Genomic DNA, 26638 nt, shown 5'->3' on the forward strand with positions numbered 1-26638 from the left:
CTATTTTATATCGGGCCTTGATTTCAGGGCAGAAATCAGTGCGCCAATCTCTTTCGAGTTTCTTACAAGCTGTTTTCGCAGACTGGAGCTCCTGACTAAACCACGGGGCTGTTTTTTTTGTTCTCGTGGCAGTTGTTATAGTGCGAATAGGAGCAGTGGTGTCCAGTGCTTTCGTGATACAGTCTTGTAGGTAGGCATATGATGTCTCACAATCCGAACCTTTAGGAGGGCCTGTATCCAGAATGATTTTTTCAAAGGAATCATTAGAGAAGTTTTTCCATCTCCTACGTTTGAAACGCTGTGAGTTTTGTATATGCTGCTCAGTCTTTTCTAGTTGGAATACTATCGGAATTATGAAGTGATCAGACCAGGGTATAGGCTGAGGGGGAAAAGTCTGAACTCCCTTCCAGTTTCCAAATACAGGGTCTAATAAATGACCTTGCTGATGTGTTGGGTCACTGTTTTTTAGCTGTAGATTCAGAGAAGATAACTCTGATTTAATGTCAGCCGCCTCCTTATCAAGGGGGTCGTCGAAATGGACATTTAGGTCGCCTAACATTACAATGCGTGTTTTTCTAAGTGCAAGATGGGTTAAGGCTTCCATAAGAGTAGGAGTAAAATCATAAAGTCTTCCCGGGGGGCGGTACACCAGAATGCCTGAAAAGGAGTGATTCGGACCAGTAATGATGGTAAAGGATGCCGCTTCACTATGATCGACCAAGATGGGAGAGAGGGTGCATTCTAGTGGGGCTTTAGTAATAATGGCAATGCCCCCACCCCTGCCATCTTTCCTGTCCAATCTGGCAAGGGAGTATCCAGGTGGCAGGGCTTGAATAATATCGGGATCTGAACAGTCATCCAGCCACGTTTCCGTAAGAAACAGAATCTGAATTTTGTCATCCTCAAGTAAATGGAATATTTCTAAGCAGTGTTTTCGTAGAGATCTGCAGTTGAGCAGAGCAGCTTTTAATGTGTTTAAGACGCCAGTAACAATTACATTATTGACAGGGGAAAATGTGCACGATGTGCAATTTCCTAGAGACAAAGCATGCATCAAATGATTGTGGCATGTGGGAATATTAAGCCGGATATCCAGCAAATCTTGTCGGTCATACCTACAGATGGTAGAGGTAGAAGAGCCAGGGGTTATGGCCCCGCGCCCCGTCCGACCGCGGACGGGCGCAGACGGGCTTGACTTTGGCTCGACTTCGCCGCGAATGCGGCGCGCCCGCTGCACGCGTCCGCTGCGCGGTCGCTGACCAACACACATTTATAGGAAATAGGGGCAACTAGAACGCTGACCTGGCCGCCTGGAGCCCGGAAGTGTTAGGCTCCTCCTCACCCTCCGCATCAAACGCCCAGAAATGGACGCGGCGGACCGGGGCGGGAGTAGGCGAAATGTGATTCAACAAGGCTTAGTAATCAGCCTGAAAGGTGAGGTGCAATCAAGGAAAGTGACAAAATTATTCCACACACAGTTTTAAAATTTAGCTTCACTCGCAAATTTAAAATACCACGCTATGCAGTCAGCGCTTTTCAGTGTGAGGATAAGGAAGAGCACAGCGCAAGCGGATAGAGTCTGCCACTGCCACCGGCAAGACTCTTCTCCACAGCGCGACTGTGCTCCACTTGCAGTTTAAATACAAGCACCTACAGCGCAACTACAACGCTGACCTGGCCGCCTGGAGCCCGGAAGTGTTAGGCTCCTCCTCACCCTCCGCATCAAACGCCCAGAAATGGACGCGGCGGACCGGGGCGGGAGTAGGCGAAATGTGATTCAACAAGGCTTAGTAATCAGCCTGAAAGGTGAGGTGCAATCAAGGAAAGTGACAACATTATTCCACACACAGTTTTAAAATTTAGCTTCACTCGCAAATTTAAAATACCACGCTATGCAGTCAGCACTTTTCGGTGTGAGGATAAGGAAGAGCACAGCGCAAGCGGATAGAGTCTGCCACTGCCACCGGCAAGACTCTTCTCCACAGCGCGACTGTGCTCCACTTGCAGTTTAAATACAAGCACCTACAGCGCAACTACAACGCTGACCTGGCCGCCTGGAGCCCGGAAGTGTTAGGCTCCTCCTCACCCTCCGCATCTTGGCACTTGTTCCTAAAGGTTCGTCAGTCCTGTGAGGTCTCAAGTATCCCCAGGTTCGAACAAACGGGGGTGAGTTTACTTGCGCTCCTATTGCTTTAAGATTTTTTCAGCTCTGGAGACAAACCTAGTGAACCGGATGTTGAGCATCGTATTTTCCAGATTCATGGCTGCTATGATGGCTTGTCCACAGGATCGGACTCCAAGTTTGTTCTATTTGTCCCATAGCAGCATCCTTCTGTCGTCAAGTAAGGTGGGACAGACACATACCACGTGCTCAATCAACTCTGAGGTGCACCCATACCCCCTGCACTGGGCATTGTCACTTGAATGGCGCCAGTCTGGTAGATGGTGCAAGGAAGGACATTTAGCCATCCTTAGTGCCAAGAGCCTTTTTTCCATAGTACTGCATAAGTGCTTGATACATATGGTGCCTCTGCTCCAGGAGTGAACCCCGGACGGACCGTCCGAGCATGTTTTCTTATTGCCAGTTGTGCCCTATCTGAGTGAAAAGACCAGAGTCTGACTCTTTTTTTTATACATATTCTTAAGGCCTGCTGGGGTGGGTTAGTTCCCCAGTTTTTGTTTGCATCAAGCATTTGCAGTGAGTGTTCTAAGTAGCGTTGATCTTTTTGTCCTATTTGGCTGGATGATATTTCTTGCCACAAACTAGCCTCCAAGCTTCCTTCCCTCGAGTTGCACAGTTTATTGCACAGCTTGATGACGGCACCGGCCCCAAAACCTCAGTGGTCTAAGAGCCCAAACTCAAGTCTTATCTGAGCTGGGGATGAGGATTTTAGTCGGTACCATACTTCCTTAAAAATTCTTGTTGTTATTTTGTTCACCATGTGAAAATCTCTCCCCAGCATTATCTCCTGGGCATTCGATAAGTAATTAGCAATTCTGGCTTTCATGACTGTTAAAAGCAGGGCCAGACTTGGTCTGGATAACTGCCTCGCAAGCTTTGTTAAGGCTACCTCAGTTGTCAGAGCTTTGGCCCTGACAACTTCCTTCTGTTTGGAGAAAGTACCCTTTGAGTCCATGCAAACCACCAGGTATTTATAGGATGTTGTGCTTTCTATGCTTTTGCTATTAAATTGCCAACGCGACTTCCGGTTCCTGAAGGTAATTGTCTTTGTCTATAATAGGTTTAATTCCAGGTCATTACTGATTGTATAGGGAAGCTGATGGTTGAGAAGTCTCTGCAGGCCGACCCTTGTGTTGCTAAGTAAAACAAGATCGTCTGCGTATAGAAAATTGCTTATGCGGGTTCCTTCAAGTAGAGGAGAGTGGGAGTTGACGTTATCCAGTAGCTGTGATAAATCTGAAGAAAAAAGGTTAAAAAGAAAGGGAGCAAGCACACATCCTTGTTTAATACTGCAAGAAGTTTGTATTTTTCTTGAAACATGAGATCGATCCTCCAACTTTATACAATCTGATGTCACATTTCTAGTGTATTGTGGGAAGAGCACTTTTGCTAAATATACACTGCACCACCAATGACTAAAACCTTTGGCATGGAGCTTTCTTTGCCTTGTTAAACAGTATCAGCTAACCCAGACAGAAGTGGAAGAAGCAATTAATCAAAGTGTTCGAGCTATGGTGCCAGGGCCTGATGGTGTCCCCATCGACTTGATGAAGAGTAATATTACCTTTTGGGCACACCTCCTTACGAATGTGTTTAACAATCTTGCATATTCCCCACTTCCTGTAAGATGGGGCACATCAAGTATTGTGCCTATTTTCTTAATTGACACCACTATTAAAATTCAGGGTAGAACAATTTATGACAGGATTAGAGAATGGGCAGATGATGAGTTTGTCTTATATCCCTTATATCCCTGTCAATATGGGTTTGGGTACAAAGTTAAACAGTGCCTTAACCAGAATCTGGTCTTAGGGAAGTATACTGTTGCAAACAAGTCCTCTCTTTATTTGGCATCCATGGACCTCTCCTCAGCCTTTGACTGTGTAAATTGGACAAAAAAATGGTCAATGCTAATAGCTTGTGGCTTGGATATTGTTCTAGTCCACTTCTTGGCATACTTGAACAATGTTATGAGGGCAAGGGTCCGCATCAGTACATCAGTAGGCAAGGTGAGGTATCTGGAGACATAGGGATATATCGGGGGTAAGTCAAGGGTGTGTATTGGCTCCCCTTTTATTTATTCTCTATATTAACAACCTTCATCCTTTTTTGGTGCAGTCAACACAAGATGTTCCAAAAATTAGAGGGAAGCCACTACAGATACTACTTTATGCTGATGATGCAGTGCGCATGGCACGTAAACCCAGGGCACTGTGTCATCTGGTGCAAGCTTTTGTGGATTTTATGGCCCTACTTGATTTGCAAACAAATTTGATAAAATCTCACATCATGTCATGTGGACCGAAGGCTGTTCCCATACCAAATATGTTGGTTGGTTCTCAGCATTTGAGCCACACCAACACTTTTCCATATCTTGGCGTGATTTCCTAAGCTGAAGGGTCTTGGATGGCTTATGTTGGCGCACCGTGCCCTGAGCTCCTTGTGTAGCCTCCCCCAACTTGTGGGATGTGGCTCTCTTAAACCTCTCTTGCATATTCATAAGGCGCAATGTACATTGCTGAGGTTTGGGGCTTTTCTAATTGCAAGGCTATACAGAGCGAGGAAAACAGATTTTGCAGAAAAGTTGTTCCTATATCTGCTTCATGCTTAGTCTTCCATATCTAGCTGACCGTATTAGGGCATGTTCCGTATTGCTGTGGCTTGCAATCTGCGAAACGCAAATGGCGATCTAATACAAGACCTCATTTTGGATTGTCTCACCCTGGATTAGGGTTCACTTATTCCCTGGTTGGCCTATGTGAAAGATGAATATGGTAAAATTGGAATGAAAACCGTTTTCACTGAATCATCATTGTGTATTGATATTGTTAAAAATATAGTAGCAGATGCACTATATGATTATGTACAATCACAGCATCTATGGGATATGTTGGTGAAGCCAAATGTATCTGCATATATCGGAATATGTGAATATGATTCTTCTTCCGATTACATTTGGCATGCACAGAATAGATGGAAGCAATCTTTGCTATTTTGTTTAAGATCAGACACAGTGAAATACCTATTGTGCTTTCCACAGGGTTTTGTCCACAATTTAGGGACTGTACCGTGTCACTGAGATAATGTTTGAGGCCAATCAATGTAACATGTTATCTTCTTTGTAAATTTTATGTAAGGTATATGAGATTGTTTTTAATTCTGGTTCTAAAGAAGTACTTACAAAGCACTGGACAATGCAGGCCCACCCTTAGACTTTTATTGGGCCAACCTAATGATGAAATAGTCTTCCATGTTGTGGCTTTTTTTAAATGTGCTGTGCAAACTCGTAGGTCTATGTTATCGTAAAATTATTTTAACACATATTATGACTTTATATTTATTGTTTTATTTGTTTTTATGTCATATATTTAGACGTAATGTTGTATGTGTTTTTATGGTTCTTATCATACTTCTGAATAAAGTTATTTATTGATAGATTGATTGAATGTAATAATGATATTTGATATTTGCCTGAAGCTTTTAGGAGACAATTTTGGACCCTTTTTTGTACGGTGGGACGATAATGCTACCTTTCTATGACTGGGGGATATTTCCTGAAACATAGTGATAAAAGCTGCCCAGAGTGTATCAGCCTGTTTATAATGGAAATATTGATTTCATTGGGGCCCATTACACCCGATGCTCTGTCACCCCTGATATACCCCACAATCTCTTGAACTGAAGGAGATTCATATAATTCATACAGTTCTGTATCCACTCTTGGAAATACAGGGTCAACAACACTTTGGTTACCAGCATAAAAATTGGAAATATTATTCATCCAGCCAGCTTCAGAGAAGGCAATTGCTCATTCTGGAATCCCTATACAGTGCAACTAGTCACCAGTACTTTCTAAGATAATGGAAAGCTGCGGCTTCTCCTGAATTAATCCATTTATTGTCAGTTTCCTTTTTTCAATCTAGGGCCTTTAATCTAGTTCTCTTTTGTTTAAGTTGAAAATTGTCACTTTGTCTAGAGATGGAGAAAAGGGCAAATAGTTTTTTTACCAGCTGCCTTTTTTCCTGATTTACTGCATATAACTTCTTATATCTTTTGTTATGTAGTGTGGGACTTCTACCTTTACTTGCCTGGCTAAGAAACATGTCATATGCCTTTCACACCAAATTTAAGGGTCCCTACATTTTATACCCTCTAGGCCCTTAATAGCCTCTGAAAGTCTAGAGCCTAAAACCTATGCACTGCTGGAGGCCTAGAAAGTGCGACCATCAGAGTTATTAATAACCACAACATACCTCAAGCAATTCCATGGTATTCAGACCTGCATCATTAATTCAAGATTCATACTCAAAATACAGTGATCATATGCAGATGGTCAGACATCTCAATTAGAATAGGCCAATACATCTGATGCAACGCGATCATGTAATCGATCAAGGACAGTCCATGAAGAGAAAGAAAAGTGAATTTGTGGGCGTATCATTTTGAATTTGCCCATTCAAAACACAAATTCAAACTTTCTAAGAGAATCCAGCAATATAACACCCGCGTCTGTCCTATTCTTAGGGGGGAAACTGCCTCTTGGATTGTCCAGGTTTCTTCCTTTTCCAGGTTTGCAAAGGACAAACTTGCAGAGTTGGAGATGTTTTGCATTTAGGTTACCTACAATTATTTACTAAGGTAAGTCTTCCAAATTACTAATATCACAGATAAAAGTGAAGATTGAGCTTACTAGATCTAGACTAGGGGCTTTCAGAAAAAAAGAGGAATTCCCACGAGCGTGCCCCTTGGAGGTAGAATTTGCATCATAAGCAAAAAACGAATAATTTTCATGCATAAACTGATAACTGGCCAATGTTTCCTGCAGGCATATAATTTCTGGAATGAAGGACTCTAAGGAATTACATTTGAATTATGTTTGGCCAAACCTACCAGATTCCCAGATATAATTGTTTCACTGGAGCTACCTCCATGACTCCCAACAGTTTGGGGCAATTGTTGTTCAGAGTTCCCTACGACCAATTCCATTTAGCTATCTTATCCCCCTTCTCTAGTGCATGAATACGATGTTGAACAGGTTGCCAGACTTTTATAACTCAGTCCTCCTTGCCTATTGATACAACAACATACTTGGGGTTTTCTTGCAGCATGACTTTATTAAGCCCTGGGAACAACAATTTCTTATTCTTATTCTGACCTTACATCTTAGTCTTGTTAAAATTTAAATCCATTCTGTGTCCAACAAGGATAACACTGCTGCATTGTTAGATTTACAATAATCGTTGACCCAAAGGTAATACTTGTGTTGGGTAAAGGACCTGAGGAACTTATATTCGGCCTGGCCGGACCTCGAGGAGTTTTGCTCTGCGGAGTTACCAAAAAAACTCCACCAAATTCCACAGAGTTTCATGAGCAGGTGGTGTAATGCTAGGCCACCTACAACATTCACAAAGTGCCCCTGATTCATGCTTCCTCTCTGATCACAAATGCTGCCAACTAATTCAAATCGCTGTGATTTGCAGTTTCCACTCTAACTGGAACATGCGGCAATGGCAGCCTCAAAGTAAAAAACAAAATGGTAGTTACTTGCGTTTTAATTCCAGCATACACAGTTAAGTGCAGGTAAATCTCCTATTGCATGGGGCAGCTGCCAGTCTCCAGACCATGCCTGCTAACTCTTTGCCCTGACTGGGTGTGTGGCTGCCCTCCCCGGCAGCAGTGGGGTCAGCAGTATGAGCAGGGGCCTCTGAGGTTTCTTGCACGAAAGGGGGCTGCTCTGCCTCACGATCCATGCCATCTAGATCTGGTCGGGTGAAGCATCCTTCTACTAGGGCTTCAGTTCTTGAAGCAGACCTGCACAGGAAACTAAATGTAATTCACAGGAGATGGTACAGTGTGTAGAAAAGCCAGCATTCTAGTTCTATAGTGGGACTATATGGTACTATCTGAAGTTCGTAATTACAGTGGTGGTTGCTTCAGTTCTTCCAGTGTTGCGCGGACTGACACTCCTGTGGTGCAAGTGGAACATGTTTTCATACTGGCCACATCCCTTTCCAATTGAAATCCCAACAGCACCTTACAACCAAGAGCTTCTCCAAGTACCGCCTGTCAGTTTTTGCAAAGTAGGTTTCCCGTAGGACCAGATTAAAGACAGCAGGTAAGCTCTGCATTCAGGAACTCAGTGGGTGGTAAACTTTGCCTCGTGGCTGGTGGCAGAGTTGTTGCAAAATGTTTTGCTGAACTCCATGCTCCAAGATGAGGTCAGAGTGGCAAAACTGCGAAACTCCGCTGGTGGAGTGGAGTTTTCCACCCACCACTAATTTATATACACACATTTTGATATCACTGCTTTTCACTAATTTTAGTATCTCAGTTTCCGAAAGAGAATGCATAATGAGCCCTCTATTAAAATTATGCATTTCATTATACAACAATAAAACAAAGTCCAACTTTTTCGATCTAAACCCAGAAGATCGCTATTTGAAATGCATGAAACATTTCCAGAAACTTTTTGATGCACTTGTGAGACAAACATATATATATATATTTTTTTGAGTTCAACACTGCTTTATTACACATGACGAGAAAAAAGTACACAGCTTCTCGCGCCCACAACCCGGAGGCCGGCAGCGTATTGCAGCAATTATAACACAAAGTATCCCTGAGGCCCGGTGGCGTAGCACATTTGTGATCAAGAGAGATAACACAGCCGGTGTTGCGAGGCACTTGAAGGATGAGCAGCAGCAGAACAACGTTTTCAAAGGTGACATTCAGAACCATAACAGTGAGAAAAAGTAAAAGAAAACTTCCCTAACTGCGAAAAACAAAAAACCCAAGAGGCAATTCGTGCTTCCCTGGAAAAGAAAAGGTATCGAGTCGGTAAGGCAACCCAGATAGGTAGAGCCGTGCATGCCCCAGTAGCCGCATCACAGCACCCTCAACAGTCAACCATCAAGGCCGTCGATAGTGATGTGTGCGGTGGCATGAAATGTGATGTGATGCGATAGTGATGAAATGTGAGGATGTGTCAATTGTGGTGTAGGGGATCTCGGTCGAAACATGGGGGGGGAGGGGGGGACAGCCATCATCAGGTGCAGGGCTCTCAGCGTCAGGCACTATGTGAGGCCCGGGAGGTGGGCCGACTCATCCCGGCTCCAAGGACAACAGGCCTCGACTAGCACTGTCTACAATGAGATGTGAAAGAAGAACCAGGATTAATGGCCTGCGTCAGGGCTATAAGGCATGGCCTTAAATTACAACAGGGCTTTCGGCAGGTGTGTCTGCATCATCAGAACGTGTTAGAAGATAGCACACCAGGGGGCCCCATATGTCTCTGGGCCGACTGGATGTGGGTAATAGTTCGGCGAATGTGGTATATTGGTCCTGACAATAGGTCAAGTCCGCTAGCCAGTCCTTAAATTTAGGCGCCCTTCCTCGGCCTCACCGACAGGCCAAAAGGAGCGCAGTATCAACGAATTTTCGGCAGGAGCTAGGGATCTGCAGAGTATATCCAAGAAGCGTCACCAAGGGGTCCACGGGCACAGTGGCTCTCGACATGTCCTCGAGGGCACCCGTCACCTGCCGCCAGTAAAGCGCCACCTGCGGGCACTCCCACGCCAAATGCAGCATATCCGCATGTTCGGCATGGCAGAGTATGCAAAGGTCATCCTCCGCCAGGCCAAATCTATGTTTTCTCACCGGCGTATAGTACAGCCGCTGTAGAAATTTGTAATGTATAATTTTCAATCTGCTACTGGCAGATATGCGGGAGGTGAGCGCACAGCAGTACAGCCATTGGTCGTCAGTGATGTCAGTGGCCAGCTCAGTGGCCCAACGTGACCGAGCACTAGATTCCGGTATCGGAGACCAGATGAGTCCCATCCTGTGAGCATAATAGGAAATGAAGCGGAGGTAGAACCTCAGGCTCGTCAGGGAAGTTGGGTAGGATGTCTCTCATCCCCGCGCGCAAGCGTACGTAATAAAAAAGCTCTAGAGGGGTGTTGTCGTGTGCCGCAAAGAAAAGGTCTGCCGTTTTAAACTGACCGTTAACAAACAAGTCACCCCAGCAGGAAACATGTATGCTCGCACAGAGGTTACGGAATCCCTGCTCCTAAAGTAGGGTGAGATTAGGATGATATGTAAGCGGCAGCCTTGGGGAGTAGGGCAGGTGACATGACAAGCTTTTAGCTATACGGCGCCATGCATCCATTGTGCACAAGACCGAAGTATTCGGCGTGGTGATGGAAGATTCCGGACAGTGAAGTAATCCACTTAGCGGAAGGGGATGCACTATCCAATCTTCCACCGCAATATGTGGCATAAAAGGCGTAGGAGCCATCCAGTGGTAGGCGAAATGTGCCTGTGCACACTGATAATACTCCTCGAAGTCAGGGACGTCGAAGCCACCTTTGTCGTAGGGTAGGGTAAGCGTGGACCATTGGAGCCGTGGGCTCTTGCCTCCCCAGAAAAGCCTACGCAGCTCCATCTTCAGGGTCTTAAAGAAAAAGGCGCCTGGGAAATAAGGAATGTTAAGAAATAAATAAAGAAATCGGGGAAGAATAACCATTTTGATAAGGGACGCCCTTCCGGCCATGGAAAGCGGTAGGGTGATCCAGCGATCCACAGAGGCAGTCAGTTTGGTGATTGCCACTCCATAATTGGATCGCAGTGTTTCCTCCCTATCCCGGGATATACGGATCCCCAGGTATCGGAGGTCCGTCCGGCACCACTCCAATGGATAGTCAAGGGGAAAGTCATCCACCGCATCCGTCAAAGGGAAGAGTTGGGACTTGGACCAATTGATATGTACACCTGACATCCCGCCGAACACAATGAACTCCCTTAGTAGGGGATTGAGGTGAGTCTCGGGGTGCTTAACATAGAGTGTAATATCGTCTGCATAAAGGGACACATCTATTTGTCGCTGTAGGCACTGTACCGCCCCGTCCCGATGTAGCTGGCGCAGGCGGCAGGCAAGATGTTCAACTGCTATGGCAAACAATAAGGGAGAGAGTGGGCAGCCCTGACGCGTGCCTCTGGTGATGTCTATAGGTTGCGATAGGCGATTGTTGACCAAAACTCTTGCCGTGGGTCGAGTATAAAGCAGACGAACCCAAGATATAAACAAGGGCGGGAAACCCATGCTAGCCAGTACAGAGAACAGGTAAGGCCATTCGACTGAGTCAAAGGCCTTGGTCGCATCAAGAAAAGCGGCAGCAACAGGTATGTCGGGATGAACCGTGCGCAGGAGAGAGAACAGGGTACGGAGGTTGTGTGAAGTAGACCGGCCAGCCACAAATCCAGATTGATCGGGCAGCAGGATTCTAGTCATCAGCAGTGAGAGCCGGGTAGCCAGAACCTTAGCAAGTATTTTTACATCGCAGTTTAGGAGGGAGAGCGGGCGGTAAGAGTCGCAGGAGCAGGGATCTTTGTTAGGTTTCAGGAGAGAAGTGATGACCACTTCACGCATGGAGCAAGGTAGGACGCCATCGCTAAGGGATTCCGAGTAGACCTCGCGTAGGACAGGAGCCATGATATCAATGTAAGTTTTTATAAAACTCGACAGGAATGCCATCCAGGCCTGGGGCCTTACCATTCTGAAGGGACATGATGGCATCGCGGATCTCGTCGAGCTCGAAAGGTGCCGCCAGGAATGCCCTATCCCCATCGCTGAGCCAGCATAGTGCTACATCTTTTAGGTAATCCGCAAATGATGTTTCGGACCTCGTGTTGGAGGTGTAAAGCGAGTGATAGTGTGCTGTGAATGAGGTAAGAATCTCATCTGAGTTCCTAAATGTGGTACCGTGTATATCAGTGAGTTCAAATATGACATTGCGGTCCCTGGGAGTTTGCGTGAGCGCGGTGAGCACCTTCCCAGGCCTATCCCCCTCACAGTATTTTCGGGCTTGCCAGTGTTTACCCCGGAACTTGGTTTCCCTAGTAGCTTCTTCCTCATATCTGGAAAGTGTCTCCCTGAAAGCAGCTTGTAGGTCAGAGCCAGACTCATCCACCATGCGACGTTCTAGAGCACCCAGTTCCTTCTCCAGTGTGCTAATAGTACAAAGGATGTCACGCAAAACCCCACCGCTCTTGGAGATGCAATAGCCCCTGACGGTTACCTTGAAAGCCTCCCATATGTGTTCAACCGAGTCCACCGATCCCTTATTTCTGGGGAAAAAAGCAGCTATCTCTTCCCCTAGTTCAGTTCAAAACACAGTATCCAACAAGATGTCAGGGTGGAGTCTCCAGTGTGGCCTCAGGCTATCCCACCCAGGTATGCGGAGGTGAAGCATGACGGGACTATGATCCGAGTATGTCCTCGGCAAGTGTTCCACCCCTACCAACTCTGTGGCGACCTCTTTAGTGACTAGAAAATAGTCCAACCGTGCCCATGTGCCCGTGTGAGAGGTAAAGTGTGTGCCTTCCCTCCCGAATGGGTGCATGTGTCTCCAGGCATCTAGCAGGTTGCCCTCTGCAAGCACCCCCTCCAGTGCTTCTCGCGCTCTAGGTTTATAAGTGCATACTCCGTCTGCCCTATCTAAGTGAGGTACCAGCGCTAGATTGAAATCACCTCCCCAAAGGACGTGACGTGACGCGAGCCCACGGCCATGATCTTGCCCCATAGAGTGGTGAAAAAAGCAGGTGTGTCCACATTCGGCGCATATGCGACAACAAATGTGAATGTGTCTCGGCCCAGCCTCCCCCACAGCAATGCATAGCGCCCCTCCCCATCAACCAGCTCCCCATATCTGTGAAACGGTACAGTGCGGGCTATAAGGATAGCCACCCCCCTCGCATACGTGGAGTATGAGGAAAAAATGCGGTCCCCAGCCCATCTGCTCGCAAAGGTAGTCCTAGCACGTGGCGGCAGATGGGTTTCCTGCAACATGGCCACCTGTACATGATGACTATCAAGATAGGCAATGACACTGCGACATTTCCTAGCATTGTTCAAACCACGAACATTCCATGACAAGCAAGTCAATTGTGAGTTAGTATTCATAGCAGCCATGAGGAGGTCAACAGCAGAAATGACAGTGCCAGCCAAGTCAATGAGTTAGGTCCTGCACCACCCCACCAACATAGGTGCACATACCTTCATAAAATTTGCATACATATTCCAAGCAATAATCGCCTCTTCTTAGAACAACCCAACCCCCCTCCCACCCCGGCATCCCAATCATGCCAGTAGCCAATGATCCCCTCCCAACTTCCCACACCCCACCCAACCACTTCTGACCCATGCAAAAACATCAAGAACAGTAGTAGTCTTAAGGGGAACACCCTGTAGGGTTAAGGCATAGAGCACGCACAGCCACCTCTCGGTCCATAGCCCCAGTCTGTACCGCCCTCGGTGGAGCCTAGGGCCAAGAGAGTGGTCCTTGGTTTACGTTACCACAGGCATGTCGAGTCCGTGCAGATTCAGCGCTGGTAGACATCTCAGTGTCCGCATTCAGTGCGATGGGTGATATTCAACCAATGTAGGAGAGGCACCCCACGCAGTCGGCGCAGGCATTCATTGATCGTCCGGTGCCGGCGGCGGGCCCTCGTCTGCTAGTTCCGCTGCAGCATCACGTTCCTCCCCACGTGCTCTCCGGAGCGATTTCAGGAAATCCTCCACCTTCTGCGGATTCGTGAAGAAGCGTTGTTTACCCTGATGTTTGATCTGAAGCTTCGCCGGGTATAGGAGAGCATAGTCCACTTGGGCTTCCCGCAGCTTCTTCTTTACTGGGAGAAATTTGCGTCGTTCTTCCTGCACCAGCGGGGTGAAGTCTGGGTATATGGAAAACGTGATACCATTGTAATGCAGAGTCTGTTGAGTTTGGGCCGCCCTCAATGCAGTGTCACGATCGCGATAGTTCAATAATTTGGCAATGATGGGTCTAGGCGGCAATCCGGGTTTGGGCACAGGTGCTAAGGAACGATGTGCACGCTCAACAATGAGCTGAGGAGAAAAAACTTCTTCACCGATAGATCCCTTAAGCAGCTTTTCGATATAGAGTTCCATCCTGCCCGTGTCTGTAGATTCCGGCACATTCGTAACGCGTATGTTGTTCCGGCGGCTGCGGGCTTCCAAGTCCTCGTTTTTAGCCGCTATGATTCTGAGCAGATTATCCATCCGAGCTAGCTGCGTCGTGTGAGTCGCGGCGGTATCTTCGTTATCAGAGACTCGTTGCTCCGCGGCCGTAAGTCGCAAACCACTGTCTCATCTCCTGAAACAGGCTGTGTAGGTCCAGGTCCGCTGTGGGGGGTGCAACGGCCTGCAAGGTTGCCTCACTGGGTCCAGGGCCCGCAGGCATCGTCTTCGCGCCTTTTTTGGCGCCATTAAAACTCAGCTTCGCTTGGCAGTTATCCAGGCGCCCCATTGTGGCGGCGGATCCCGACGTCCAGTTGCCGTGTACTGCGCCGGCGTTGTGCGGACAGCGGTCAAGCAAGCAGATATTGTGGTAGTGAACGAGCCGGACACGCACTGGCAGCTGTCAACGTGGCAGCCTCTGGGAAAGGCGATGACGGTGTGAGGCAGCAGTCGTCAGGGGAAGGGCACAGTGTCCAGGCGCCCCCCGAGCTCCCAGGTATGCCAATGGTGATGGGGCACCACACCCAGGGGGGGCAGCGACGAGTCAGCTCCGGCTCCCCTGTGAACCTAGCGGGTCCCTGCAGCAGGCCAATATCCGGTATGCAGGCCGCCGGTACCCAGGACAGGGAAGTACTCCGTTCAGGATGAAGATTGCCGGTATCCGGCGGTGAGCAGGGGCCACTTGCGCAACTCTCCAGTGAGCAAACAGGGAGGACGGTCAGTTTGAGGAGCCCAGCCCCGCTCTAGATGGGGCCAGAGAGTGCACAAACGCTCAGCAGCCCATGCGGTATAGCGGGCGAGGTCTAGGCGTCTCCCCGTCCGGTCGAGCGCAGCAGTCCCTCCCGCTCCAGGAGTCCAAGGTACGGTCACCGCTGCAAGACCGGGTCAGTCCCTGCCGAGAGGTCCGGCACGTTGTTGGTTTTGCCAGTCGCCCGGGGGAGCGCCCCACCACCCGGCGCCCCTCAGGGCGGGATAGGCGGCTCACCTGCAAGTCAGGCTCCGGGAATCCGCAACAGTAGGAGGGGGGGGAAGGCCAGTGCAGCTAACGGGGTATCTGCACTGCACCCCCAGAACCAGGCCCCCACGCAGGATCCGTCTCAGTTCCGGGCGGCCGTCCGAAATCGCGGCCTAGTTCCTCGTGGCCGACCTCGGTGTCGCGTAGAGCACCGTGGCAGGGGCCGTCCACTCTCGGGCTCCAGGTCGATTCCCGGTGATTTTAGAGCCGGCGATAACTTCGGCTCTGCTCCTCACAGCGGCTCCAAACTTGGGACGAGTGCAGATGTCTCCGTCCTATATAATTTGACGGGTTGATATGGCGAGTCGTCACCCTGTGGCGAAGGATAATTGAAGGCTAGCTTGCCAAGGCGCGGGAGCTACTAGCCTAAGCAGCCATTCCGCTTGTGCGCCCTCTAGCGCCCCCGTGAGACAAACATATTTGCCCCGTGATTTAACCACTTCGGCGCTGATGACGAGCTCAGCTCAGCTCGTCATCAGTTGCGCCGCTCGCACGCTGATGACGAGCTGAGCTCGTCATGTAACACGGCTTTTTGAAAAAAAAGCCGCGCAGTGCGAAAATAGCCGCAGCGCGCATGCGGTTAATAAACCTGAAGGCCTAGAATCTTTCCAGGCTTATACACCTTGCCAGACAATGACAGCAGTATTAGGGACCATATTATCATTGTTCTCTGCAGCACCTTTTGAGTAGAAGTGTCTTTACTTTTGAATAATCTATGTTCCAACCATAATATGCGAACTTTTTCTTCACTAACTAGACCATCAACATGAACTAAACATTTAAGGTTATCCCCAACACAAGTTTGAGGATTTGAAGTAAATCCCATACCGTTGTCAGGTGCTGACGAAATTTTGGGGTGCCACGATAAACATTTCTGGATGTCAATAGGCATTTTAGCAAAGCCCACCTCAGGCTTAGCAGATGGATTTTGACTGTGAACAATGTGAAAAAACAGAATTAAAATAATGGCTACAGGATTATTCACAGGTGACGCATTCTCAGATCGGATTTTCTTCACTTTTGTTTTATGATGTGCCTTTTCTTCTTACTTCTCCCTTTCTCTTTCTTATTGCCTGAGGGTCTTTATTAGGTTACTATCCACACTTTGATAACCCTTTGGAGAATCAAGAGTATCCTTTGATATAGCTGGAAATGTTATACACACAATTAATGTTGGCCCTTGCCTAAAGATTGAAAGCCACTCTGCTTTCGATGGCTTTAAAGAAGCCTTTTGCTTTAGTTCTTCAGATAATGATTTTAAACAATATACTTGCTCTACATGAGAGATCTTTCACCATACTGGATTTGCCCAATTGAACAGCAGTATTATTGACCTCACATTTACCATCAATAGCAATTGATTTTGACTCCTTAACAATGTGTGGTAGTGTTCAGCCACCCCAGGGGGTGTCAGGTTTTTAACCCCTATTAGGATGGAAAACAATATGTCCAATACATGACTGAATATGACCCAGATTTTTCCAAGAGTGACAAAATGGATGATAAAACTTTCCCAATACAAGTCAATATCTAGTGCCAGAGATTCCAAAACAAAGGTGGATACCTTCAATTCCCCCCTCCCCGCCTCCTTTCCCTCCTTTCCAAATGACATTAGTTGGGAAACAGAAAGAGGGTCATCCATCCCATTCTTGACCATTAGCTAATGATGACATAGTCATATCCATATTCAAATTAAATTGAGGATTTAATTGGTCTGAAGGACTAACCAGAGCTAAATAGGAATTAATGACTTCTATGCCTTGTGTAACGTCTGTGACTCCTTTATTGGATTCAGTAAAGAAATCAAGAATTGCTGGACAAGATTTTAAATGGAGCAATTGAGGTATTTTATTGCAAGTAATTTTTTGGTGCTCATTGTGCTACTGAAGACAGGAACCATCATTCTGCATAACAATCTTCGTCTAATTCCTCTAGGGACAGGCCAGTCTAAACTTCCAGGTTCCTTCCTATACTAGCCTGAGCTTTAGTATGCCACATCGGTGAAGTGTGGCTTAATGGATCTTAGCACAGCAGGCACTGGAGTCAAGCCATACCTGCCCTACTCAGAGTGTCTCGCTGAGAAATCAAAGCATACACCTTTATGATTCCAAAGTTTGAAATCATCTTAGCTATTTGTAATTTATCTGGTTGCAATCCAGTCCATTTTTTTGCACTTTTTGCAAATCAGCCCTGGTACTGCTCCATTAGAAGCAGTCCAGCCAGAACTTCCAAGACACATCCTCTTTGAAGAACAACTCCAGAACAGTTAATTATACAGTCAACTTAAAAGTCTCTCTTTAGCATGGGTTCCTGTATGTACATGAGAGAACTATAGACATATCAAATGCATCGTTGTCTCCTATTCGGTGCAAATTAGTATAAGTATTGTATATTTACTTCGCTGCAAAAGTAAATGGCAAAAATACAACATAATGCGCATTTTCATAATTGATATACCCTTTATTTTTTTAACAAATATGTTGTTATAATACAGAGATATGCTTTAAAGGGTCATTTGACTCACCGACAGCTCACAGTAGATTATTACCTGCTTGCCTGCTCACAGTGAGCCTTTTAGAAGGGCTGCAAGACTTTTTTCTGACTATTCATTTTGGGGAGAGAGGTGATGAGTTTGGCAGGAGGAGCCTGTGGACCAGTACCGGACTTCCTCCGATGGGAGAGTGTGGTTCTTAAATCTGCTACTCCGCCAGAACCTAAAAAGAGGTATTTAAAGGTTTCCTGGAGGGTCTTCAGTCTTCCCATCACATTTTAGTTGGGCAAGTATGCTTTGCTACTTCATCTCTACTACTAACCAATCAGCAAAGCTATTGCTGTCCAGATTATTCTGGTTCACTCAAGAGAGTTTTTAGAGGTGAATACAGAACTAACAGAATATGAAATGCCTCTCCAAGGCAGGTGCTTTACCAAACCACTAACACAAACTTCCACTGGACAACACCCTAAAGGGCTTGTTAGATTATGGGTTGAAAATGTGAGTCACAGCAAAAATATGGGTCTTTTACAAACTTACTGCAAATATTTCCCAAAATTTGTTTATGAGTTGTAAAAACCTCAACCTCTAAAATTATTCTCTGTCTGTAAAGATCTTATTTGATCTCCATTATGATTGCAGGGATTTGAAGACTGCCTGCTTTTTTCGGAGTTGATGGAACAGTACCAGAATGACATCGGTAAGGAAACCTATCAAAATAAATGGTAAAGGATAATCCCGAGTTAGGTAGGACACAGGAAATTCAAATTGAATGCTGCATTCATTTTTATTAAGCATTCGGTCATCAGGCCTTTGGGTATCATGATCAAAGTGCAACATTAACACATGAAAGTATAGAAAAGGCTGTCTTTGTCTGTATTCTCTGCTATAATTAAACGTTTTATCATACTTCGCTCTAGTCAAATTTTTGAAGTCACGAATAAGACAGTAAGGAAGACTAAAAAGATTGAAAACAGGCCAAACACAAAACAAAGACATATTTCAGAACTTTCCTATTAATATGCTGGATTGATTTAGGTGGGTACAAGATGGTTTGGCCAAGCCAAACGTGATATTCATAAAGCACTATCAACATTTCTTTTGTTACACAAACAACTTTTTGTTGATGCAAATAATAGGGGGTCTCTTACATCTCTATGAATTGGGTAGATTGCTGTCACCTTACCTTATCAACATACATTTAGACCAATGAGCCAGTTCTTCAAAATGGTTTGCTTGAAAAAAAAAAAACTGTTGCTCTCCACCTATTAATGTGGATTTTTTTTGCAAGGGAAGGAGTTGATACAAAGTTGTAAATTGTGGCTATCCCCAACAGTAGTTGGGGACCTTTTCTATTCTCATTCATATAGTTACTACATCCTCTATGGCAGACTGGTGGCATACTTCAATGTGATTGAAAATAAATATACTGGGAAGTTAGGTGACTATCAACAAAGTACTTGCCCTCTTTTTACATGGAAAGATCGGATACTATTTCCGTGGCAGTACGTTTCACCTGTCTGTGTGAATTTCCACAGATCCAGATTATGTGTCTCAGGGTGTAGCATTTTCGCCATGCCTAGGTACATCTAAGGTGGACCAAAAATGCAGAAACTGGTCAAGACTTCACTGCATGGTTTCTTTTTTTTTACTAGTGAGAATTGTTAACATGTTTTATTGATATCTGTATTCACACAAACCTGTTTAGTGATTTAAAAAACAAAACAACTTTCTGTAAAAGGTGATTTTATTTTCCAGAGTTCTGTCTGCCTGAATTTTCAAGACTGCGGGTGCCAGATGCTCATGCTATTTCAGACCTCGCCATGTACAATTATAAGGAGGTAAGAAGAGGCCTACATCTAAAGAGCTCGGCAACTGCTGGCATGTAATTATAATAAGGTGGCCGGGTCTGGTGGCTTAGTGGACTAATGCATCCACTGCAGGGGCCTGTGTTTGACCTCATAGTCACAGGTGCAAATCCCAGCGGGTCCACTCAGCCTTTCATCTATTTGAGGTTGATAAAATGAGTACCATTGAGTTGGGTAACAATAACCATCTGTTATTCAGCGCCTTGAGACCCCTGGGGGTAAGTGCGATTCACAAATACAAGTGTTATGTTAATAAGGCTATTCTCCATATGAGCGGTCCGATTGGGGTGCATACCTTTTGAGTGTTGACTATGCCAGACAGTGCTGGCTTTAGGACAGTGCCACCACACCAGGCGCCAAACTCAGGAGAGCGCTCTCAGACATAAAGTCATGGAACCTGACTGCCACAGGCTGTGCTGCTCGCACTGCAAAGGAGATTCTCACAGCAGCAGTTCAAGCCTGTTTTTAGAGCCGGCTATCATTTATTTTATCTTCTACAAAGTAAAAATCAATGTGCATATGCATAATGGGCGCAGGGCGCCAGGTCCACAATGTCAAAGGGAGCAGCAAGGCCCATCAACAACATGGTTCTGGTTGCCTGCCTGTCCTGGGCCTGGCCTTCACACCATTTTTTGCTCCTTTAGGAGCTTATTTACAAGCCCCTTGTGCCGCCAGTGCATCACTTTCACCTTGGGAATAAGTGACGGACGGGCAGTGGAAGGGGTTTGTAAATAAGCTCCTTAGTTGTTGGACCCCAGGGGAGTCTTATGTGGCAATCTAAGCCCCAGTCAGGCCTATTAAACATCCAGGATTCAGCAGCATGGGAAGTGGCAGAAGGATAGCCCATTTAATAGAATGCAAAAATGGATACAGCACGCACATAGGTGAATTAAGAATAACATAGTTGAGACGGTTGATGGTGGAGGAAGACTGCGCAATATTGGAAGTTCAGTGTGCGGGTGTTAAAGTGATATAAACAAGAAAACACCAGTGCCAATTTACTTTTGTCACTCTGCAATGAGTGTAAGATTGTGCAGTCTGATGTGCTGTCCTCTTCTGGATCATGATCAAATAAACTATGCTGTCTTTTCGAATGGGAATTTGTGCAAATTTGGAGAGTCATCATTGCATTTGTATGCCTATTCTGCTCTACTTATGTCTTATTACCCAGCATACAGGCTTTGGGGCTTTATTTATAAAAAAAAAAGCATCCAGCGCAAGTCTGCTTGCTGCAATGCATGATAGGCAAAGGGCAAGAATGCGCTGCATCTAACATTGTATGGCGCATTTCTGTCTTTTCCCTGTGATGGCACACAATGTGCTGCCTAGCGCTGATGCATGCATCTTTGCACCATGGTGAAAGAGTGCCTGCGTTGTAAGCAGGATTGTTTTTGCATGTGAATAGACACCTTCCTGCACAACAACAACCCCAAGAGGCAGTTTCCTCTTGCTATGTGTGCTGCAGAATGCAGCACACATAGAAAGAAATAACAAAGAGAAATAATTATATTTCTCCTCATTACACCTCACCTGTGGAAGTGTAGCATTTTGACGCATTCTCAGGACCACCAGTAATGTTAAATCTGACAATCCACTAAAATTCACAGGATCACACAGTCTCCAGCAATGGAATGACTTTCTGGGGTAGAGTAACACACCACAACAATTTGCGCAGTGCTACTCCAGTTGCACCCGTTTTGAAATGCTAAGCTCTTGTTTTCTATTTTTCATGTCACCCAAAACATCCAATGCAATACTGGGAATCCACGACTGACCCGTGCTGCATGCCCCCCTCCAGACTTCCACCTGTAGTGAACAGTAACTGCAGAGTCACTTGTGTGAGTGCTCTACCAGTTTACGCTCTTTCACATTTTGCACATGGGCTTCCAACTGTATCTATTTTTTTAAGCATCTGTGTTGCTAATGATATCTTCTACTGAACTGGTATACTATAGGCAGTCAACGCGTCAGTTTCTACGTGGCAACTGACAGGATGGAATTAATAAACTGTTGTACTTGATGGAGAAATCTGTCACAGTTTTCACTCATCTGAAAGTAGCACTGAAAAGCAGAAGATGTAACATGCACATCACAAATTTGTATTTTATGTAGATTACTCACTGAGTACTGCTTTTCTCACAGAGATACTTGTGTTACTTACAGTTCATAAGTTATGATCCATTTAATGCAGCAAAATGTGCTAAGAACTGTCATCAAATAGATACATGAAAACTGTATGCATAGGTTTAAGTTACGTTTTTGTCTCTGTCTTTCTTTATTTTGAGGCTTCTAAAAATTGTTACTTGGATAGCAATACATTCTTATTGGTATAGACAACCCCAGTCACTGACTTTGTGTTTTACCAGACCAAGCACTCTAAATATATAAAGCCTCTCAGTATGGATGGCGCCTGCCTGACACCCACAAATTGTAGCACCTACTTTTTTATGCAACATTTATTATAAATTGTTTTACACAATTACATGATTGTCTGTGTGTGTGTGTGTGAGATGAAAAGCGCTCTGATGCTCTACATAGAGATGAGTAGCGCTATAACAGAAATGATATAAATGGGGTAAAGGTTATGGAGTACACCTATGAGGGGTGGCAGTGAGGGCATCCGTGGTGGCCCATAGTTATTTGAAATGACACACAGCTACTGTGAACCCCACTTTAAAATGTGTGTAATTTCCCTCCACTTAGCACACCTCCGGCGTTTCTCACAGCTTTTTTCTTTTTTTGACATATTTCAAATACATCAACTAGAAATTACTGGCACATATAAATAGGATTTCTCTGTTGCAAACCACACACACCCTTATGATTTAACCAAAGCTAACTGTTTTCCATCTTTCGAGGTTAGATCGCAAAAACAGCAGAAAAGGTAACTAGATACAAAACAAATCACCTTGAATCACTGTGAAACCCGCACAAACTGAAGCCTGTGGGAAGTTTTATGTTACAATGAATCTGTTTTAGTAGTCGCCGAGCTGAGTTGCACTGGCTTAAAATGGAACTAAATGTATTTCCGAAAGAGTTTCAAGTTGTAAATATTCATGCTCCGCGCTTACCAAAACTTAAGTGGGCCCTTCCCTTGGAACCACCAGTTATGAAAGAAGACACCTAACAGGTTTTTGGTATTCATGAGTAAGCTTTATTTTCAAATGTATCTTTTTTTATGTTGTGTGCTGTTCAGATTGTTTACAAATACTGAAGTGATGTGTTAGATATCTTCACAACGATCATAATGAATAGGTTAACATTTCACACATTTACAATATTTCCATTCCTGTTATGGTTCAACCTCTGCAGCCAAATACATGTGCTTCAGTGATAATTAAGCAAGCACATGACTTCCAGCTGAACACAGGACAGTAACCAGGGAAATGCTTCCTGTACCATCCCTGCTCTGGGCACCACGTGACCATTACAGTTCACGCCCCATGAAAAGATCATACGTTTGTGCAAACCTGGTTAGGACCATACGGTCTGGCTCGCCAGAAGGTCAGGTATCCCCCTCTAACCAGACCCTGTGCCAGCTCAAACATTCCTGGATAGGGTTGGGGTACAGCAGATGAAGGTGTTTTATGCCATAAAAATGGTCTTTTTGCCATCATTACCGCTACTATGTCGGTCAGACTGTTAGTAATATGAGCGTCCGGGTGGGTTGTCACACAGCATGTGTAGTTACTACTTCTGGAGTAAAAAGATGAGTACCCCGGGGGTGGCGTGGGTTTTTAAACTCCTTACATTGCCTCCAAGATGCAGCTCACTCCAGTCAGAAATAATGCCCCCTTAGAGGTGACCAGCTGGTCAAAAATGGCCTGTTAACTTAGAGGAGACATAGTGGCCCGTCCTCTCTGGGCCCACTTCCTGCCCAGAGTGCACCTGTTGGTGTCCCTCTGCAATTTGCCGGGGGCACTCATCAGAAGAGTCTCATAGGCAATCTACTTGAGCAGTTGTGGGGTATATCAGGTCATATTCAGGTCAGTTTCACTTGTATCGACCACTTAATGAACATCCTCAGGGGTCTCATTAAAAACAATCTGCTAGGCTTCCTCTTGCTCCAATAGTTCTACATGAAAAGAGTCCAGCAGGATAGTAAGAACCTCGGGGTTACTCCTCTTAAATGCCCCAGAACTTCTTGAAGACTGTAGATACCTTCGGCAGGACAAAGCAGACAGCAGGTTTGAAGATTATGTTGTTTCTGAGAAGTCAACATGCGTGCTTACACTCCAAGCTGCAGTTCTGGGTGTAAAATTCCTTCTCTTTTTGTTTAAAGGGCAGTAGCATTACACCTCGAGGGGGCTGTTATACTTTTTATGAGTCAATATTATAGTTTCTCAACAGCGATGCAAAACAGCGACAAAGAAATACTGTTAAGAACGTTCATAATTTTTTAATTTAAGATGGTCCATTTGTTTTTTGTTGCAGTATGAGGTCACATGGCTATTTCACAAATAATGCATTTGAAGGCATCAGCAGCATCACTGGTTTTCTCCCTCTTCTACCGTTAACCCGCCTTCCATTTGCATGATGGAAGAAATGCTAGCTTTTGAATAAATTGCGTTGAGCCAGCTGGAAGCTCTGTAGGAGCAGAACCAATATATTAACTTTAACATTTATAGATCAGAAAGAGAAAACCTTGACAGCTTTAGGAGCAGCTTGTAAATAGCATTCAAGGCATTTTATAACAGGGGAGTGATTGTGGTGCATCACGAGGCAGTAGGACAGTGGTGATGGCTATAAGAAACCATTTCCTGAATTACAGAAGTCAATGCAGAACTTTACTGAACGAGCCATATTGATGCACATCCTTAGGAAACGTGACCTTGGTTCCCACTGTATCACGTATGAGCCCGTAGACGTTACTTAAAAACCTCAAAAACCTGACCAATCCGACAGGACTCCTGATTGTGTCTGACTCTGGGTCAGCAATCAAGCCACTATTCCAATTTGTGGATTTGTTTTGTAAATAATTTGTCTCTAAGATTCCGCCTAATTCCAGGGACAGCACAGGCTTTATTATATACTCTGCTGCCTTAGGCTATACCAGTTTTTAAAGGCCCTACACATGAGTTATAGATCAAAGCAGCACTCTCTGGCCTGTAAAGAGCGAGAGGGCTTTAATAACTGCTACAGCCAGAAGCCGAAGGGTTACAAGTAGGGGTGGGTGGGAGTCGCGTAATGGACTTTCGCGGGGAGGCACGGAAATGGAACCAATTTCCGTGCCTCGCTGAAAATTTCCGTTACGTGGCACCCGCCTCCCGCCCGCCTCCCGCCCGCAATATTAAAAAGAATAAAGCCTTAAATAAGATTAAAGACACTTACCTTATAGCGGGGACATCTCTCCGGTTCTATCGCGCCTTCTTCTTGAAACTGCGCATGCGCGGGAGCCTGTGCTTGCGCATTCCTTGCCAGGAATGCGTATGCGCAGGCTCCCACGCATGCGTTGGAGGCGACGGGAGGCGGGTGGCAGGCGGCCAACTTCCGTTCCGCCCCCGAGTCTGTGGAAATTTGCCCCGTTTTTCCGCCTTCTTTGCGGAAGGGGCCAAATAAAGAATGTGGAATAAAAAGCATTTTTAGGGCTCACTGATGCACCTGTCCTTAAACCAATAAAGAAGAAATTGGCAAAGAAGCTGCAATATCAAGGAAATAGATTTATTAACCTCTCATGAGGGAGACAGCGTCAATACGGTACCCTTAGGCCACTGTATGCGGTAGTCCAAAGAGTACAGAAACCATGCGCCTTTTATAATGTGATAGTTGCAGTGTAAGCATGGAGGTTCAAAAAGAGGCGGTACAAGTATACACATGAATAGCTGTTTTACATATATAGACAACTAGAAACTACTTAGTCAACAGAGTGGGAGGAGTAACAAAAACTCTTACATCAATTGGAATAGCCTGACAGTTGTATACATAGACAGATGCATTCTGGCAGCTACAAGTCTTTCTGATCATACATTGCTCTGGCTCAGTGCTGAAGGAGTTAACTGTAATTGCTGACTCAAGCAAAATACAAGGGCAGGCAACAGTGAAGAGGGAGAAGCACATGGCTAACTAAAATGGCTGCCAAAAACAAAATTGCTTCAGCTTATGCTAACGGTAATTTCTGCGATTTCCACAGATAGCCTTTTTAGTATTAGCTGAAAACATCCGCTATACAATAGAGGACACATTAAAATTATCTTCCACATTAATTAACATCAACTGGCTAATTTCTTGATCAGTTACTGATTGGACATTTACTTTTGGCACATTACGTTTAACTGGTGTGCAAGAAGTGCAGGTGGAAATACATAGGGAACAGAGCATTGGACCACATTGAATACACAGTCAGCAGGAACAAAAATTGTAATAAGTATACATAAGGCGGATAATATTTTCCAGCCCTGAGCTGAGAAAAGAGTCCATAACCAGCCAGTCTAAGTCCATGTCCCTGAGTTCTAGTGGATTTCAGTGGCTATTTTATTCAGTTTGGAAATAGCCAACAGCATATCCCTGATGCTATGTCTAAATAAAAACATTTTATTGAAAGACCTTCCGGTGTTCTTCTTTATGAGGGCTAAGGTACCAATGATCTGTTCAGGAGGAGGGCAGAGTAGGATTTATCAAAGGGGCCATGGGAATTAGAATGAGGAACTGCAAAGGGCTGCTCCTCCTCAAAAATGGGACAACCGATGGGCGTGGCTAAGATGGCGGCTCGATAGGACGTGTCCAGAGGAGGCTCCCCGATCCCGATCCCCCGACCGGTCCTCAAAGCGGACCCAATCGCCACAAAACCCCATTACCAACAGCCTGAGGCTAGCGGGGCAGCAGCGGGTCGACCAGGGGCCCGGACAGAGCTCGGAGGCGGAGAAGGGAGCCGCACACTGAGAGCGCCGGCCGAGACGGACCAGAGGCGCGAAAAGCTACAACCCGGCGCCCGCGACAAAAAAGAGCGCCTGGGCCCAGCGGTACCTCCGGGGGGCTGCGCTGCTGCACCGGAGGCCTCCTCAACGGGTGCAGCGGCCCCGGAGCGACACCTGTCAACTTTGGACTGCGG

At 45.7% G+C, this 26638-nt stretch overlaps 1 protein-coding gene across 2 annotated transcripts in view; it reads left to right on the plus strand.

Moving 5' to 3' along the window:
• The window catches only part of KMO (kynurenine 3-monooxygenase), a 514165-nt gene that overhangs the window by 418030 nt on the left and 69497 nt on the right, over nucleotides 1-26638 (plus strand). For both annotated transcript variants that reach the window (XM_078648707.1, XM_078648706.1), the window contains 2 exons: nucleotides 18365-18422; nucleotides 19481-19563. In XM_078648707.1, the coding sequence (XP_078504833.1) occupies nucleotides 18365-18422; nucleotides 19481-19563 (141 nt within the window). The remainder of the gene's footprint in view (nucleotides 1-18364; nucleotides 18423-19480; nucleotides 19564-26638) is intronic.

This window comes from Lissotriton helveticus, chromosome 6 (genome assembly GCF_964261635.1).
Source record: "Lissotriton helveticus chromosome 6, aLisHel1.1, whole genome shotgun sequence".
Classification (NCBI taxonomy): Eukaryota; Metazoa; Chordata; class Amphibia; order Caudata; family Salamandridae; genus Lissotriton; species Lissotriton helveticus.